Source organism: Xenopus laevis, chromosome 5L (genome assembly GCF_017654675.1).
Source record: "Xenopus laevis strain J_2021 chromosome 5L, Xenopus_laevis_v10.1, whole genome shotgun sequence".
Taxonomy (NCBI): Eukaryota; Metazoa; Chordata; class Amphibia; order Anura; family Pipidae; genus Xenopus; species Xenopus laevis.
The window spans coordinates 10889227-10908758 of NC_054379.1; the positions used below are offsets into that span (position 1 = coordinate 10889227).

A 19532-nucleotide genomic window follows, 5' to 3' on the forward strand; every position below is an offset into this window, starting at 1 on the left:
CCTTCAACGCCACTTAGGGGTTATTTATGAAAGTTTGAGTTGCGTTTTCCACAAAATTTCTAGTTTTCAAGTTGATTTTTTGGTCAAAACTCAACGTTTTTGAGTTAAAAAAAAACTTGAATTATTCGAGATTTATTATATCTCTGGAAATAGCTTGAATCCAAAAATACACCATCTAAAACTTGTCGAGGTCATGTTGGAGTCAATGGCAGAGGTCCCTTGAACCATTTGAAGATGTTAATATTTTTTTTCAGAGGGTTTTGCCCGAAAACTCAAATAATTTGAGCAATTCGAGTTTTTTCCCACTGAAAACTCAATTAATTCATGTTTTCAGGGTTTCGCAACTCGAACACACAGAATCAAACCATTCGAGCTGTGAGTTCATTCAAGGTATAATAACTCTAAATAAATAACCTCCTAATTAATCAGATATGCTTATGAGTAACTTAGTCAACTTTGAAATGGACACCACCACCAAACAACTGAAAAAAGTTATATGTATTGCCAACATATTCCTATGTAGTAGCTGTGAACATTGTTCTTACTCTGTGCTTAATCAAAAACAAAATTTATTATAAAAATTATATTTTCTAGGATTGATGGGGCAATTTCGGAAACACTACATTGCTAAATGCTATGTATCTTATAGTCCTCCGATGTTGATACTTCATATATCTACATAATTCGTACCAGCATGTGTGGGGGCTCACCCTGCTGTCAACCACGTATTTAAAGTCCCTGGCAAGGTGACATTTCCCAAGCAATTCTCTAGTCAGTGAAAAGCTCTTCCATTTCTGCACCATTCAACAGATTACAATTATTTGTAGAGAGGGATGTACTAATTATCACGTTTAATAGGCTAAATTAGGAATTGGGAAGCTGCTCTGCACTGGGTATTTCTTTTTTTTCCCCCATGTGAAATGTAGGCCTATTGATAGTACAGTTATTATATAAGACATTCTCTAGCCACTGTATATGCATGCTGCAGGGAAATGATTCATGCAAATAAACCGTCTGGATGGCATTTATTTTGCTTTTAGCCACATCCCATACTCAAGTGTTAGAGGCCAATTTATTAAAGGTCGAATTTTAGTGGTATTGGAGCTTTTTTGAAACCGTTATGAAAATAATTTTCTCTAAAACCACAAATGCCATAAAAGTTATTAAAAAATTGCAATATAAAAAGTACAAATACCTCTAAAAATTAAAGGTTTCGGACAATTACAAAATCTGAAATACTCTTAAAGTCTGAATGGCTAAAAAAAAAAAGTTCCAATAAGATCAGCGCAGCTCCCATTGACTTTTACTTGTCAATGTTTTGAATAGAGTATTTCATGATAAATCTTGATTTTTTTAGAGAATTTTAAAGAAACACAAATCTTTTGTGAAAAAATATGATTTCTGAAAAAAAACCCATAAATCTGAATTTTAGCAAATTGACCCCTTAGACTTCATGGAAAATTCTCTGAAAGTGGCCATGCACCGCCAATCCACCACACTATCTGACTGATCCTCTTGGAGGCCGAATGAAGGTATTCCATATGAGTTGCCAAACATTGCAGCCCAAATGATCAGGAGTTACTCTGTTCAGGTCAGCAGCCCAAACAATAAGAACTACAGGAGCTGTGCTCTCCAGCATTTTCACACGTCTGATCATCAATGATCCGACAAGTCTATTGCAAAGGCCTGACCTTAGATGTTTAAATGGTTGGGCAGTATTCTGGAAATCCAGCAATTGTCCAACCAAGTTTGGGCATCTGTGTCTAGCTTAAGTAGGATGGTAGAGAACATCAACAGATCAGTACTGTGGTAGCTGCACTACTCATGCCTCTGCCTGTTGGTGCAACTCCATTAGTGAGAGGTGGCTACAAATCAACATCATGAAGACAAAGTGTAGACTCTAGTGGAGAAAATCCAAATTTTTTTTACATTCTTAATCAGTAACTGAATATGTTGTGTATCTCCCCTGAAGATCTCCTTGAAGATCTCTTTCCAGGAGTAGATAACCTTGGCAGTTGGCATAATCTGTTTGGCTGAGCCATGTATTAGGACTTGCCTCATATGGTTGTACTCAAGGGATCATGATACCCATCCACAAGTAAAACAGCAGAATAGACTTTCATTAAATGTAAGTTTTCCCTTGATAAATCTAGACGCGACACTTAATTGGTAAGATTCCTAATTAATTTCAGTATCAAGCACTGTCCCTGTTGATGACACCCAGAAGGAAGTGGAACTAATTATCATTTGTGTGCTCTTTAACTCATAAACAGCCACAAGTGAACCACAGGAATTAACTGGGTGGGGTAAAGAAGACTGAGCCTCTAATGAGGATCGTTCCTGTCCTATGTATCCAGGCTCCCTGTCTTCTGTTCACACGATCGATCTTTGGATGTTTTGTTACAGGCCAATCTCATATGCTCAGTAATTACCCTAGGTTGGACATCTGTTTTAAGCCTGACAAAGTGTTGGAAGGCCAGATACTTAATGGATCATCTCTTCTATTTGTCATTATGTTTGGGCTGCTAGGTGTTGAGGAACTATCTGAACGTTGAGGAAATTTCAGGGTTGATTTAAGAGCATAGGTGCTAAGTTTCACTTTTCAGCATATAGAAGACTATTCAAAACTAAACTTGGGCATGATGGGAACCATGGGCTAAATATTTTTACTGCCTAAATAAAAGGGGGTATGCCAGCTGCCTGGAGCACTAAAAGGGTCAAAATTGTCTGGCATTAAGTGCAGGGCGTACATCCCCTGGCGCTCCTGAAATTGCACTTTTAAGCCACGTGCAAGATATGGGTTGGGCACCAGGACAAACACTTGCTGCCCCCATGCCCGTCCCTTATAAATACATTGCTGTTGAACACACTTAGTGCCCTATTCATGGGCAAGACGCATGTATTTTCACATTCACACTGAATCTAAAGAAATGCATTTCTAGGGGTGGAGTATAATTTTAAGCACAATATGTAGTGATCATGGAGCTAAATACTTACTAATGTTCAAAAAAGATGTTTTCGATATCTGAAATTATAATGTCATTGGCGGCAAGAAACCATTTCGGAATTTGACATGGATTTCTGACGTCAGATGAATAAATTCTCCCGTTAGATTGGCAGAATGTTGCTGCTGTCAAATTACACCAGTGTCACAAGGCATATCAAGGATTGTTTTTTATTTTTAGGTATTGTGTGCTTCTGAAGTGTTTGCAATGCATTGCGCCAGAAAGGTAACAATAAAAATAGTGAAAAAAACCACAGAAATATCTAAATATTGTCTCCCTAACAATATCCAAAATGTGATTTAAGAAGTGTTTCTGACACTGAAGCATAGAAAGACCTGGTGTTCAGAACTGTTTAAAAACCAAATTAATTAAGAAGCACCTAAGGAAGTTCTGGGAATAATTTAGGTCTGATGTAGACTTTCCCATTCCATCCTAGCTCCGACACAGTAATATACACAGTAGAAGTGAACCTTTCCCTTGGTGTTTGCTGCCTGGCTCAGTATGCCAAACCTATTATCAGCCACTGGAGATCTTCTGCAGGTGGCTAAATTAGATCGAGCCCTTTCAAAGAGCAGATGATTCCTCTTGAGTCACAAGAGAGGTTCTGATCGCTAATTACGATTCCAGCAGCGAGTGCCATCTACATACTTGCTGTCCTTTCGACTCCTTCATTTCAGACCAATGATTAAGCTGTTCATCGCCTGAGCTATTCAGACCTAAGGATATCCAGCCTATCAATTCCTTGCGCTTCATGCTGCGTTTATTATAGACAGACAAAATGAGAGTCACTTCGGAGAGCTGAAAAAGAGCAACCTGGAATATGAAGGTTTCCTTGTAGAGCGGGTTGGACTGGCCTCGTCGGATAGAGGTCTTACATTTTGACATTTCCTGCCCCTTGGAACTCAGCAACGATAACTTTACATAGGTATCTAGAAAATGAAATAAATAGTTAAGGGTGAAAGTGATAACATTCTTGCCATAGGACTGGGTGGACAAGGATATGGTGTATACCAATGTGTCCCCTGAATATATTCAGGGCGATATACAATTATCTTTTCCAAGTTGGCAGGAAGATTTGCAGAAGCAGATATTTTTCGTTTCGGATATGAAATCTTTGCTCAACAGGCTGAATTTATGGAAAAGGTATACCTCATAATCCTCAGGCATGATACATTGTTTGCACTAAGCCAAAATAAAATAGATAGCGTTACTAACACTGAGCAAGCTCTGTCTAGCCACAACACTGAAAGCATACTACTGAGTTTCTGGAGACTAAAAACAAGACACAGGAACAAAGAGAAGTGAGAACAATCGGATGGAGGAAAGGAATGGGGATGAAATGAAGACATCAAAACAGCTGAGGATGGAATACCAAATAAGTGAACAGAAAAGCACATCTCTGCATGGATGTTATTAATAAAACAGGCCTTGGTTGAGACAAGGTCCATAACAGAAGCCCCACCAGCTGTTGTGGACCCTTAGGGCAGTGGTTGCGACTTTAGTCCAACAACAGCTTGGGCAAGGATGAGCTCCCCAAAAAGTGGAGGGGAACAGAGTTACTGATCCTGCTAACCAACATCCATTCACAGTGGTCAGTTCTGCTCATTATCTTATTTGGTGGGCTAAATGAAAAGACCAATACGAATCAGAAGAAATTAGAATATGGTGGACAGCTTTACTGCTGGCATGTTTTCCTTGGCGTGAGAAAAGACAACATCCATGTTAGCCTCTACGGAACTCACCTCGAATTATATAAACCTGTCCACCTATCAAGTGTTTAAGACAACAGAACAGTCCGCCTGACAACACAGGGTGGGAAGCAGAAAAAGAAATAATGACAATAGTTGGGTGAGAGAGGGTCAAAGGTAAACCCATTCAACACAGCTTGGTGGCCCCAGCGTTCTGAAAGGATTACACGGAAAACACTACTTTTACTGAAAACGTGTCAGAGGATTTAAAGGAAGAGTTTTGGTAAAAAGACAGAAAACATACGGTACAAACAACATAAATGTATTGGCCAGTGTGTGCTAATTGCTCTCAGGTCACCATGTGCAACATCTTATCTTCTTGTGGAATCAGCACAACATTACTGTGTAATGTTAAATCTGACTGACTCAGACTTATGGCCCTAGCTATCATTACCTGCACCCCTAAAACCATTCAACAGAATTTACTGTACCTTCTAATATGTCCTTATCAAATCAAGACACTATTTCTTAGCTGTCTTGATTTCCCTGCAAGAAATGGTCAGACTTACTGGAAAAATGGGTGAGTTATTGGAAGGGTGATAATGTGGTTACGCAGAGTTTGGTGTCCTTGCTGTAGTTCAATATCACAAGGAATGCAGGTTTAGAGCTTTAAAAAAGCCATTTTTGCCCTACACTAAAATTAGCCCCAAAAATGGGGTCTGAGAAGCAATTCTCATAGGTAATCGGCGATTTACCTTTAGCAGAAATAATCGCTTCATCATGTAGCTTAGAGACTGATATACTGTATGATGATCCCATTCAGAGATATCACTAGGGTAATCTAAGAATAGGGGACCATGTTTCCTTTCAAATAATTTGCATTTATTGGACTACATGCAAGTAGAAGAAAATCTAACTGCTCATTGAACTATGGGGTGGCTGGTCCAGCAAAATTAGACAAGGACAGTGTAACTTTCTACTATACAGTGTGGGCTGTAGGTACTTGTCTTGAGAAAAATGTGTTGGCTTTTACTCTTGGCTGCTCAGAAATGGGCTCTGAACACACACCTGAGGACTCCTAGGGTCAGATGTTTCTACCTACATTTGATAAATTGGCCCCTTGGTGTCTGAGAAAGTAGGAGATGCTGCTCCTAAGCTAGCAGCATGATGGCACAATGGGTAGTATTGCTGCTTGAATGATGTCTGGCTGGAAACAGTGATGGTTGCGCTGTATGATAAATAAAATTCAGGTGCATATACTGGTATGTCCTTTTCTACATTATGTGCAAACCGCTGACCCTCAAACTCATCAAAGCTAATGTCCCCAACAAATGGTGGTTAGATCCAGACAGCCTGCCACGCCATACTATATTCCCTTAGTATAGATTCCCATTCAACAGATTAAAATGTAAAAATAGTGTCATTAGTACCGTAAAAACATGTAAGACTTCACTTCATAAATGGCACTTATTTTGTAGCAAAATTGCCATCCTACATCTTACAAGGCAATCAAAGGCTAATTCAAGCATGAGAAGAATGAAAACACTTCTTGCAAACTGAGAATTCTGCAGGAAGATCCGACTACACTGAAATCAGTTAAGTAGGTTGAGTGCTCTGGATAACTTTCCTTTGTGCTGCTGATGAAAGTGCTAATAGATACGGCCACCAGAAAACAATGGCTACTTGAGAAATATTTGCAAATTACTTTTTATATTTTTATTTAACGTTCCAGCCTACCTCCCTATGCCTTTCAAACAATAACTTGGAATGTACAGTAATGGCTGCCTGGGTCACTGGGTGTGGGGCAGGAAAAGGAAACCACCAATTTTAGCACTCAGTTTCAAGCGAAAATATAGTCGAATAATAATATAAACCAGTGGGTAACATTGTGCCATTGGAAGGGTTACTTATATGTGTGATATAAGCAGCTAATGCCCTCCAGTCTGGACTAAACTTGTCAGTTGTTCCTAAAGAACATCAGTGTTCAAATCTATCAGTCCCCCCACAGTGACTTGCACAAGAAGCCCAATGCTCTCCTATTTGCTTTGTGGGACTATAGACCAAAAGATTTGAAGGAACACAAGATTCTTAAAGGGATCCTGTCTTCAGAAAACATGTTTTTTTCAAAACGCATCAGTTAATAGTGCTGCTCCAGCAGAATTCTGCACTGAAATCCATTTCTCAAAAGAGCAAACAGATTTTTTTATATTCAATTTTGAAATCTGACATGGGGCTAGATATTTTGTCAATTTTCCAGCTGCCCCTGGTCATGTGACTTGTGCCTGCACGTTAGGAGAGAAATGCTTTCTGGCAGGCTGCTGTTTTTCCTTCCCAATGTAACTGAATGTGTCTCAGTAGGACATGGGTTTTTACTATTGAGTGCTGTTCTTAGATATACCAGGCAGCTGTTATCTTGTGTTAGGGAGCTGCTATCTGGTTACCTTCCCATTGTTCTTTTGTTTGGCTGCTAGGGGGGAAAGGGAGGGGGTGATATCACTCCAACTTGCAGTACAGCAGTAAAGAGTGATTGAAGTTTATCAGAGAACAAGTCACATGACTTGGGGCAGCTGGGAAATTGACACTATGTCTCTTTTGAGAAATGGATTTCAGTGCAGAATTCTGCTGGAGCAGCACTATTAACTGATTCATTTTGAAAAAAAATGTTTTTCCCATGACAGTATCCCTTTAACAATTGCTTTTTTTGGTTGCTTGGAACCAGGAACTACTAATGACATCTTGATCAACATTTTCTTGGCAATCCATTATTCTGTGAAATTTGTCACTATAACACTAGCTAAAATAATCTTGTAGCCCTCTGATAGGTTGTAGATGCTTGTACTGCTGCCTCCATAACGGGTTGTCTCCGAACTACCTGAGCGCCTGAGTTTGGCAGTGCTGTCTTCATGAGAAGCAGGCAGAGAAGGTACGTAGAGGGCCTCCTCTCACCTTCCTAACTTGTGCATCATGTTTAATGAGGTTTAGAGTGCAGCAGAAATACTTTCTGAATGGACATGCTCTTGCTCCCTTTAGGGCTCTTGAAGTTCTCCTTGGGTTTACAGTAAATGACCCTTAAAGAGATACATATGTGCCCTGGGCTTGTTTTAAAATATGGAAATGTGCAATGTACAGGTATGATGAGTGTAGGATGCCCTGAAAACCCACATTTAACATAATAAGACACTTGTACAGGGCAGCAGTAGAAAAAAGTTGGTTCTAACAACAGGCCTGGTCACAGCTCTGAGCAATTCGTCACCATCTGTAACCTAATCTTTCATAGCGTATGTGCCATCAGTGAAACTATGCAATTCATGCCCATCTTTATAGGCTTCATCAATAATTTATGAATCTATCAGAAAGATTAGCCCTAGATCCTTAATAATTCTCTTCATCATCCAGCTTTCCCAGAATTCTCTGGAAAAAGCCACGCTTTCTCTATAATTGTAACATCTGGCTGGCATGTCCCCCTGCCCATTTCGCGGTGTTTATGGATGTGCCTAACTAGGACGACAAAAGCAGAAATCCTCCGAGTGCGGATTCTCATTAAGAAGAAGGAAACAGAGAGGTTTGCACTCACTGGGAGGCCTGTTGGCTGACAGGTTTTTGAAGTGACTGCCTTTTATCACTTCAGCGGAGAGCCTTCCAGTGGTGGCATTATAAAGCAGGCCGATAAGTATCTCGGGAACCGAGCCGTGGACCAGTGACTGGCAGGAGGAGGTGCTCTCTGAGCAAGACATTTCCGACATGCTCATTTGGGAATCGCAGGCCTGGAAGCAAAGCAAAATAAACAGAGTTTACTGTCATCAACCATTCTGTAATGTGTTTCTACACTGTATTAGCTCGCTGTATGCACAGAGGTCATAAAGATATTTTCTTGATTAAAGGGGATGGGGGTAGTAAAAGCTAGGGGATGCACTGAACCTGTAGATTTGACCAAAAGTCTCCACAAAAGATTGGAATGAAATAGTTAGAGATGTAGGAACAGATGGTCATATTATTTAGCCTGTCCATCCCAAAATATGAAAATAAGTTGACCCACCGCCCATAAACTTGCAATGGGATCCCAAAAAGGCCAATGTCAAAGTCTAGAAACCAAATCAACTGAAAGTGGCCATGGGTTGGCCTCAGCATTCCAATGCCATTGGTGGTGCCTGTTTGGAGTTAAGTTACATCTGATAACCGATCACCCTTTTGTGTATCAGTAACAGCTGCCAAACTTGGATGAATGTATTGAGCAGCAGTAACAATTCTCATTCTACATATATAACATTTTATTTTCCCCATTGAAACAAATGTATGAAATTAAATTTTGTGCAAAATATGTAAAACCTTTTCTACTCGTCTCTTTCGGGAAGCTTCTATAAGCTACCAACCAAACAAGATAACATGTACGAACTTTGATATCCTGGATAAAGCACTATTTCACTGCAGACTTCTGCTTGTTAAATACAAATCTCTGAATAAATGCCAAATTTTGGCACATTAGCAATACAGTATCTCCGGATAACAGCTGGATTTAGAGGTTTCCATGTTATGAGTCGCTGTAAAAGAATTGTATTATTAGATTAATAATGAGAGTGCACTGAAGTCTTCTTCCTAAGCAATATTATATTCTAGGCACAATCTGGAACAGACAGGAACACAGTAGGTAATTCATGTAAGCATGGTTAGAATTCTCACAGTATCGGCATCCAAACATCTATCAGCAATGGCACGAACACAGTTATGGTAAATCAGAATTATTATATCAAGCATATTCAATAAAAATAAAAATAATAAGCATTTTTTTAAATCAAGAAGTTGCCAGTAATAGTTTAGAAATCGGGGATTGGATGTTTCTCCCATAAGCATCATTTAGGCAAGCCCTCATAGTGACCCTGTAAATTTTAGAACCATCAACTTCTGGAGACTATGTTATGATACACTCAAAGCTTGAGTGTGCAAATGGTTAAACTATTGTAACGTAAGGTATCCCAAACCCGGAATTAACTCCAAGGTTCCGGTCACTGGCAACTCTTCTGCCTATAGCAGCCGCCTTTGGCTTCGAGTGGAGCCCTCCGCTACTCAGGTGTTATTGTGGGAGAACCAGGGAGAGAGTTCTGGGTAAGCACGGGAACCGAACGTAAGCGGAATGGACAGGGGTAGCAATCGGCGAGACGTGAAGCAGACAGGGTCAATACCAGACAGGCAATGTAGTACCAAATAATAAGACAGAGAGTAGTCGAGGTCACAGGCCAAGTTCAAACTAACAACAGCAAGGTACAAAATCGGAATCCAAGGAATAGTGAAATTCAGGCAGAGGTCAGTAGAGGCGGTAGAATGGCAAGGTCAGGAACAGGCAAGGGTCAGGAACACCTCAGACAAGAGAAGCGCACCCAGGAACTATAGGAATAAAAGTTTGGAAATTGGAACATTTGCACCTTTTAATATTTGAATTACACGCCAACTGCGATGACGTCACACGGGGCACCGACTATAGCCAAAACTACCCGAGCAACCACGGAAGTGTTATTCAGCGGCAACGCAAACAGCAGCGGGTGTCTCCGCAGTAAGCACGGCGGGCGTCCCCGCTGTCCCACTAGACCACAAGGTATTCTCACAACTATGCTGAGAAAAGGCATTAAAGGAGAACTAAAGCCTAACTAAAGAAGTAGCTAGAAATGTTGTACATGATGTTTTGTGCTTCTGTACCAGCCCAAGGCAACCACAGCCCTTTAGCAATAAAGATCTGTGTCTCCAAAGATGCCCCAGTAGCTCCGCATCTTCTTTTCTGCTGATTCACTGCACATGCTCTGTGCTGCTGTCACTTACTGAGCTTAGGGACCCACTCACAATATACAGTACACATAGAATAGAAATGTCACAATATAAGGCTGATTAGTAATTAATACAGATAATTACTACATGGCAGCACAGAAACCAGTGCAATTAGCATCAGAATTTAAGAATCAGCAAACCTGTAGCATCAGCTTATATTACAGGGAAGCTCATTTTCTGCTGGATAATTAGTGACGAGCCCTAAGCTTAGCTTCTCAACAGCTGCTCAGAGCCCACTGAGCATGTGAGTGTCACAGACACTTTACAAGATGGTGACCCCCTGTGACAAGTTTGAAGTCCTGGATGATTGCTGCTATTGAGAAGCTGAAACTTTAGGCTGGTGCAACAAAAATTATGGCATTTTTGGGCATATATATTTTTAGGGTTTAGTTTTCCTTTAAAACTATACAGTTTCTGGGTCTAAGAATAGCAGTCCAAAAGCCCAAGATGGATCTTAATGTATTTTCCTACCATGGTATTGTCCTATCAGTGGTCACATATCAGACATCCAACATAACTCTATTGAGCAACTATTTGATGGCCACATCCAATTGCTTTTGAAGTCACTGTGGCCTGCCTGTGTTTCTTAACAACTTAATACTTTGTAAGTAACTGCAGTCTTTTTTGTATGTCCTCTGCAGGCTTTGAACTTAGGATATGTTGAAGGAAATGGAATTCTTCATATTGAAGTCCACTTACTACAGTCTATGCCCCAGGTTCTTACAATTATTGCAAGTAACTGCAGTCGTTTGTATGCTCTATGCTGGGTTTGAACGTAGAATCTGCTGAAGGAAATTGAATTCTTTGGATTGAAGTCCACCAAGTACAGTCTATGCCCCAGGTTCTGACAATTATTGCAAGTAACTGTAGTCTTGTTTGTATGCTCTCTTCTGGGTTTGAACTTAGGATCTGGTGAAGGCACCGGAATTCTTTAGTTTGAAGTCCACCTACTACAGTCTATGCCCGAGGTTCTGACAATTATTGCAAGTAACTGTAGTCTTGTTTGTATGCTCTCTTCTGGGTTTGAACTTAGGATCTGGTGAAGGCACCGGAATTCTTTAGTTTGAAGTCCACCTACTACAGTCTATGCCCCAGGTTCTGACAATTATTCTCAGACACCCTGTATAATTGCCTATACAGTATACCTATACCAGAAACCTACACTGAACACTGAACCCTTGTCTATAGGTCAACCTTTGTCCCTTTGTTCCTGTATCATTTATCATGTTCCTGGTATTCTCCTGCTCCTCACTGGGCAAATGTAGTCCTTGTTCCTGTATCCAGTTCCTGAGATGCAAGTTCTTGTTGTTGTATCCAGTTCCTAAGCGGTGATCCGCGTCCCTGTGTGCTCTAGTCCTGCGTTCCTTCCTGATTTGCCCCATTTCTTGTCAGTTTTCTTCGGCTTCACTAAGTTTGGCAACCTTGCTTTCCCTTGTGGAGCTATGGCTTCCAGAATTCTTCCACTGAGTTCAGAGTTAAGTTGCAGAGAAACTATACATTGTGGAATTGGAAGACTATACATTTGTTTTAGGGTGAAGGAGGGGTTGATCTTTTTGCATAGACAAATAAATAAGGGTGAGAGCTATACCAATAAGGGACTAAAGATAATAAGCTGAGAGACAGCTTTGCCAAAGACCCGGGGAAAAGTCCTGTTACGTGGGCATAAATCGGCCAGAAAGCAGCATTATGTTCTGAAATGCCACTCTGCAAATTATTCTTCCACTATTAATACATGCCCCACGGTGATTCAAATTAAACTCACATATCTCACAACAGGAGCTCTGTCTGCACTAAATTCAAGGCCTTTGTTGTTTTTTCATGTACAGAATGGAGGCACCGGTGGTCCTGATCAGATCTTCAATAAAATCAGAGATTAAGCATCGGGGCACTAAAAACTGTACAATTTATTAAAAGACTTCATAAAAAGTCAGCTAATGAGACAAATCTCCCACGGGCAGGGAACAGCTGTCGCAGAACCACCAATCAATTCCTTGTGCTCCGAGGGGAACAGAAACAGCACATTGCACGGAGCTTTGAGACTGCGTTGGACTTTATCGGTCCATATATGGTAGAGTTTATTTTTACTGTCATTTTTTTTTCTGCGTCGCCTAAGCACTGATAGACACCTACGGATTTCATTCTTTGATATTTCCATGGCTTTCATCAACAGATTTCGTTCTTTGATATTCCTAATAGTCGCACAAGTCTAATGATTTCTATAAATAAACCATAGATGTCTATAGTATTGATGTCTCCAGCTGTAGCCAAACTTCAGTTCCTTGCAATGGGTGTAATATTGTTCTTGGAACTCTAGATCAGAAGCAGCTTCAACAGCACATACAGAGCAGGCCACCCATACTGTGTACAGATCAGAGTCTGGCTAAAAGCTGGTCACAACAGACAAGAGACCTCATCTGGTGGGGTTGGTGACCATTGTATAATGTTAGGGGAGTGGAATAGCAATGAAAAGAGGCCCATCAGAGTAAAAATCCTGTATCCCATGAACTTATTCATGTTTGGGTGACCAGCAGAGTAGCCATCAACCATAGCACCACTTGCAGAATTTACTGAACTGCAAAAATCCCTTGGATTTCTAACTTCATCATCTGACACACATACTTCATCTTTTTCATCCTACAAAGGAAAGGTCCTAATTGCTTCCTTAAAGGGATACTGTTATGGATTTTTTTTTTTTAAAGGAGAAGGAAAGCTACGGAGACATTTTATTGCCAATAGATTAGCTGCAATAGTGCAAGCTAGAATGCTATATTTATTCTGTAGAATGTTTTACCATACCTGAGTAAAAAGCTCTAGAAACTCTGTTTAGGATAGGAGCTGCAGTATTAATGTGGTGTGACATCACTTCCTGCCTGAGTCTCTCCCTGCTCTGGGCTCAGATTACAGTAGAGAAGGGAGGGGGGCGGGGGGGAAGAGGAGCAAACTGAGCATGCTTTTGCCCAGGGCAATGAGGTTTATGCTGAAAACAGGAAGTCTGATACAGAAGCCCATGAGTACACAATAGAAGGAAAGAAATGTGCTGTTTCTTTTGACAGGGGACTCAGAGCAACATTACTTTGGGGGTTTACTGGTATATTTAGATGGACCTTTCTGATAAGGCTTACTTAGTTTTAACCTTTCCTTCTCCTTTAAACTCATCAGTTAATAGTGCTGCTCCAGCAGAATTCTGCACTGAAATCCGTTTCTCAAAACAGATTTTTTTATATTTAATTTTGAAATCTGACATGGGGCTAGACATATTGTCAGATTCCTAGCTGCCCCAGTCATGTGACTTGTGCTCTTATAAACTTCAGTCACTCTTTACTGCTGTACTGCAAGTTGGAGTGATATCACACCCTCCCGTTCCCTCCCCCCAGCAGCCTAACAACAGAACAATGGGAAGGTAACCAGATAGCAGCTCCTTAACACAAGATAACAGCTGCCTGGCAGATCTAAGAACAACACTCAATAGTAAAATCCAGGTCCCACTGTGTCACATTCAGTTACATTGAGTAGGAAAAACAACAGCCTGTCAGAAAGCAGTTCCATCCTAAAGTGCTGGCTCTTTCTGAAAGCACATGACCAGGCAAAAATGACCTGAGATGCACCTACACACCAATATTACAACTAAAAAAAATACACTTGCTGGTTCAGGAATGAAATGTTATTTTGTAGAGTGAATTATTTGCAGTGTAAACAGTGTAAATTAGAAATGAAAAATGCATCATAAAAATCATTACAGAATCCCTTTAAACTATTTTCCAGTCATTCCTCTACCAGAAAAGCAAAAATGACAAAGTTCTACCCTACCTAGGCACCAGTCCTTGCTCTCCCCAGCTTTATAGCAGTCAGTGCTGAACCAATACTATCCCAAAGCCTGCGGCATGGACACCTAAAAGAGCTAGAAATCTTACTTGTGAGTTACTCTGAGACGATAAAATCTGTGCCAGAATTATGCAGAATAGGACTCAAGGCAACGCAAAACATTTGGACCGAACACAATTAATTCTCCTACAATAATGTGATATACTTTAGAAAGAGATTCCCCCATGACCCCCTCTTACTTGGATGGATCATGCTCTCAATCTCAAGCTAACCTTGGTCACTAGTACCCTGGCCTTGAAGCAGAGCAACCTGTTTTACTGTAAGAGCAGTTCTTTGTTTTTCTGAGCTGTGCTCAGTCTATAAAAAATTTTAGGATTTCTTTGTTTTGACTGTTTGTGAGTTAAGAATCCACAAAGCTCATGTCAAATAAACTTTTGTCTTTCACCTGAAGTTGTCTCCGGTACTGGAATTCCCTCGACGCTATTAAGTTTCAGCTGCTGTTGGAGGCCAAATGCACATCATACCCTCAAATGAGGCCCTAAAGAGGTAGCTCACCTTTGCGTTAACTTTTATATAGCATTTCCTGTTCCTAACAAATTGGTTGCAATTGGTCTTCATTATGTTTTACATTTTTTTAAAAATTATTTGCTTTCAAATGGGGGTCACTGACCCCAGAAGCCAAAAAACAATTGTTCTGCAAGGCTACAATTTTTGCTTATCTTTCTATTCAGTCCGCCTACTAGTCATCTTCCAGTCTCTCGTTCAAACCCCTGCCTAGCTGCTAGGGTAAATAAGACCCCAGCAACCAGATAGCTGCTGAAATAACAATCTGGACAGCTGCTGAACAAAAATCTGAAAAACCACAGGAAATGAAAGTCAAGACCAGTTGCAGATTTTCTCAGAATATCAATGTCTACATCATACTCAAAGTAAATTTAAAGGTGAACTACCCTTTTAATTTAAGAAATACAAATTGTTTGCTGATGGCGGGGGTGTGACTTACAAGTGTAGAAACATAAAAGAACATCTTCGAAAAGCCAATAAACGACAGCAGGAGCATGTTCGATGCAGAATTTTTTTTTTATTATCCATACAATGTTCTGATGAGACGTAAAGGCACACTACATGGCATTTTGGGGACTTTTCAGAACGTGGCACCGCGTGCAGGTATTAATTATCTGTGTACCTTCTCCGCAGAAGGTTCAGAGTGACAAAGAGACAAGGGGCGCTCTGCACTGGATGCTTGTCTGTCACTTGACATTACATACGACAGGAATAATGGAAGAGATGCCAGTCACAGGATTTATAATGGAATGCATTAACCCCTTCCTCGCAGGAGCCATTGTTTTTTTTGTTTTTTTTTTGCATGCACGGGAGGAACACTGTTGCCATGCCAAATCCAGAGCTTTAATTGCACTCAGTGTGACGGCTTTGTATAAGCAAAAGACAGACCCTTTCGGTTTACTCTGAAGCCATAAGTGGTTATTTATATGACTGAAGGAACTGAGCAGGAGACACTCAGTTTCTCTCTTTATTCTCAGATTCCTACTAATAACTGTGCAGTGCCCTGATCTGACCAGATTTAAAGGTATTTTCATTTTTTTTTTTTTTTTTTGGTTACATCTGGATGCATTTCTTTGCCTGGAAACAAAGCAATCTATTGTGAGCTTGGTGACATGTGGTGCTGAGAAGAAAAACCTGTCCACAGGGTGCTTGGCTAATCTTGCATCCATATTTCCCATAAATTATTCAGGCCGTGGCTTCCATTTGATGTGGGTACCACTGCTGCACAAGTGATTAGAGAGAAAACCTTTCATTGTGCTGTCAGCACACACACTCGACTTCTCCCTTTCAGGCAAAGGGGAAATTATTTACTATGGTGACACAAACATTTTCCAGCTATCTACACTGCCATACCCTAATGGGCTGTTCAGTGTTGGAATGAGCCTCCTAGGGCCCAACCAAGAACCTGACATTGAGGTCACACTCTTACATTTAGACTCCAAAAGATGTGATATAATACCATGGAAGAAATAGCAGGGCTGGTATTCTGGTCGGTCCAGTAGTCTGTGCCTCCAAGAACAACCCATTATACTCTTGTGTTCCAGCTTAGCATACAAATCATCATCATTTATTTATATAGCGCCGACAAGATACTCAGCTACAACTGTAGCTAGTTCATCTAGATCAGGGGTCCCCAACCTTTTTGTACCCATGAGCCACATCCAAATGTGAAAAGAATTAAGGAGCAACACAAGTATGAAAAAAGTCCATGGGGGTGCCAAATAAGGACTACAACTGGCTATTTGGTAGCCCTACAGGAGTCTCTTGCTTGGCTGTAAACCTGGTTTTTATTCAATCAAAATTTGCTTCCAAGCCAGGAATTGAAAAATAAGCATCTACTTTGAGGCCCCTGGGAGTTACATCCAAGGGGATGGTGAGCAACCTGTTGCTAGCGAGCTACTGGCTGGGGATCACTGATCTAGATGTTCGTCTCAGACTCCATAGGGGCTACGACTCACTATTTGGTAGCTGGCAGCCTACAGGAAGCTCTTGCTTGGCTGTAAACCTGGTTTTTATTCTATAAAAACTTGCTTCCAAGCCAGGAATTGAAAAATAAACACCTGCTTTGAGGCCACTGGGAGTTACATCCAAGGGGATGGTGATCGACCTGTTGCTAGTGAGCTACTGGTTGGGGATTACTGATCTAGATGTTTGTCTCAGACTCCATATCGGCTACAACTCGCTATTTGTTAGCCCTACATGAAAAGCGGTCTACAGGAGTCTCTTGCTTGGCTGTAAACCTGGTTTTTATTCAATCAAAACTTGCTTCCAAGCCAGGAATTTAAAAATAAGCACCTGCTTTGAGGCCACTGCGAGCAACATCCAAGGGGATGGTGAGTAACATGTTACTCGAGAGCCACTGGTTGGGGATCACTGATCTAGATGTTCGTCTCAGACTCCATATATTACATCTTTTAACATGAAAGTAAATAGTATCATTTTGTCGTATACCATATGATATCAAAACAAAGCTTGCTCCACTTGTAGCTAAACTGGTTTTGCAGAAAAGAGGTTCACCTTCCTCAGGGAAAACCCTGAGGAATAGCAGAGTTTGTGCTGGAAACATTGGTACTAAGAAACTGCACAGAACTCTTGCAGTTTATAATATGTGCCCGAATTCATAAAAGTTCCCAACACCACTAGTGTCTAGGGTTCCTTATTTCTTATTCCTCGGTCACTCCCACCACTGTTTATCTTTTGGGGTTCTTATTTAGAGGAAGAGGACTGTGGGGATGACTGGACTGCTGACAGGGAAAATCTAACTTCTGAACAAAAGAAAAGTTTTGGAAGGCTAAGCACAGCAGTTAATAAGGAGTTGAAAGGATTAGCTGACTGTGGTCTCTTGCCATTGCAGTCTCTGTAGCAGCTGTTCCATACCAAGGGGTCTTGGTGTATTTGTAGATTTAACAAATCTATTTTTTTGTTTGAGAAAAACAAAATTAATCCAGAGCTCAGATACATTGACAGATTTGAATAAGTGACAGTTATGGTTGCGTGGGTGTGGTAAGTTTTTGGTTACTGCTAACAATGAGAGTGCAACTGTCACCCACAAGTCATATTTATTGCAATCATCATAGATTGGCATCTGTTTAAAGAGCCTGTCTGAGCTTTATAGCCTTCGCTGTGTATCAGCCACAATCCTATTCACCTATAAATCAATAATTGCAGAGGCAGAACAAGGATATTTGATGGCATCAGTATAAAAACGATGGCATTAAACAGAAATGTGAACACTCTGACTTTGAGATTGAAATACACATAATAAATACTATATTGCAGTGCTCGTAAAAAGGATCATGAAGAGATCATAAGAAATGTAGAAAGGAATAAGGAATAAACACTCAGATGCTTGTTGCTGAACAAAATATTTCAGGGCAATTGAAATCTGGAACAGCGTTAAGATACTGAAAAGCTTGGAGATAAAAGCCTATGATCCTCCGTGATATTAATAAGAACATTAATAAGAAAGTTCACCCCAGTTCCAGAAGGAAAGGTTGTTGGAAACAGGAGTCTGTATGGGGAATAATGTACCCCTACTGTAAAAGATAAGGATATTAGAAGGCTGAAGGCAGACATGTAAGGGTCTTACCCCTCAACCTACCCTTGATCGATTTGGGTTGTTCATATCCTAGACCTGACCTTTTATACCTGTGAGCAACATTCAGAGTAACGAGAGTTGGGGAGAAAGACAAGCATGAAAAAAGTTCCTGGGTATACCAAAAATGGCTGCAATTGGCTATTTGGTAACCCCTATGTGGACTATCAGCCTACAGGAGGCTCTGTTTGGCAGTACACTGGGTTTTTATACAACCAGAACTTGTCTACAAACCATAAATTCAAAAATAAGTACCTGCTTTGAGGCCACTGAAAGCAACATCCAAGGGGTTGGTGGGCAACATGTTACTCAAGAGCCACTTGCAGAGGATCACTGTTCTAGATTATTAATTTGTAGAATGCCTATCTGGTCTTCTAGATATCTCTGAAAGACCATCTAGAAGGTCAATAAGATTTCATATGACTTGTTGAACATTTACTGCCCCCTAGATAATTTACTAAATAAGGGCTGTGATTGGCTATTAGTAGCCCCCTATGTGGACTGGTAGACTACAGGAGGCTCTGTTTGGCAGTACATCTTGTTTATATGCACCCAAAACTTGCCTCCAAACCAGGAATTCAAAATAAGCATCTACTTTGAGGCTACTGGGAGCAAAAGCCAAGGGGTTGGTGAGCAATTTGTTGCTATTGAGCCATTGGTTGGGGATCATCACGTATATCTGTTTTTATTGCACTTTTCAACTGATGTGGTCCAGCTCTTACTGCCAGCCAAGAATTCAAAATTTCTTGAATCCTGAGTGGTCATAACAGGGTGCTCCTACAACAGGTATTCCTGTATAGTTACAACTACAAATCCCCTGGTGCCTTTCTTGAGGAATAAAGAGACTTTTAGAAATGGATGCTCAAGAATCGTTCTCTTCAGAAAATTTTTGCAGTCTTTTGGGATGAAAAAGTAGCCAGGTGGGAGGGGGAGAATATAAAGCCTGCCACAACCTTGCTGCCAGAGCAGTTAGTAGGCAACAAGAGCAGTCCAATGCAACTATGAGTTGCATTTGCAGAATAGAACTGTTCAACTTCCTTCTGC

The 19532-nt window shown here is 40.6% G+C and overlaps 1 protein-coding gene across 3 annotated transcripts in view; it reads right to left on the reverse strand.

Annotated features, from left to right (window-relative positions):
* Window positions 1-253: 253 nt before the first annotated feature.
* Window positions 254-19532, reverse strand: part of LOC108716440 (synaptotagmin-14-like) — a 116818-nt gene continuing 97539 nt past the window's right edge. For 2 of the 3 annotated variants that reach the window (XM_018262569.2, XM_041562522.1), the window contains 2 exons: window positions 8268-8457; window positions 254-3934 (listed from right to left, as the gene is read on the reverse strand). In XM_018262569.2, coding sequence (XP_018118058.2) covers window positions 3621-3934; window positions 8268-8457 — 504 coding nt within the window. In that variant the 3' untranslated portion in view covers window positions 254-3620. Of the gene's footprint in view, window positions 3935-4747; window positions 4805-8267; window positions 8458-19532 lie in introns of all 3 variants that reach the window. The other variant, XM_041562521.1, reaches the window with a different exon arrangement.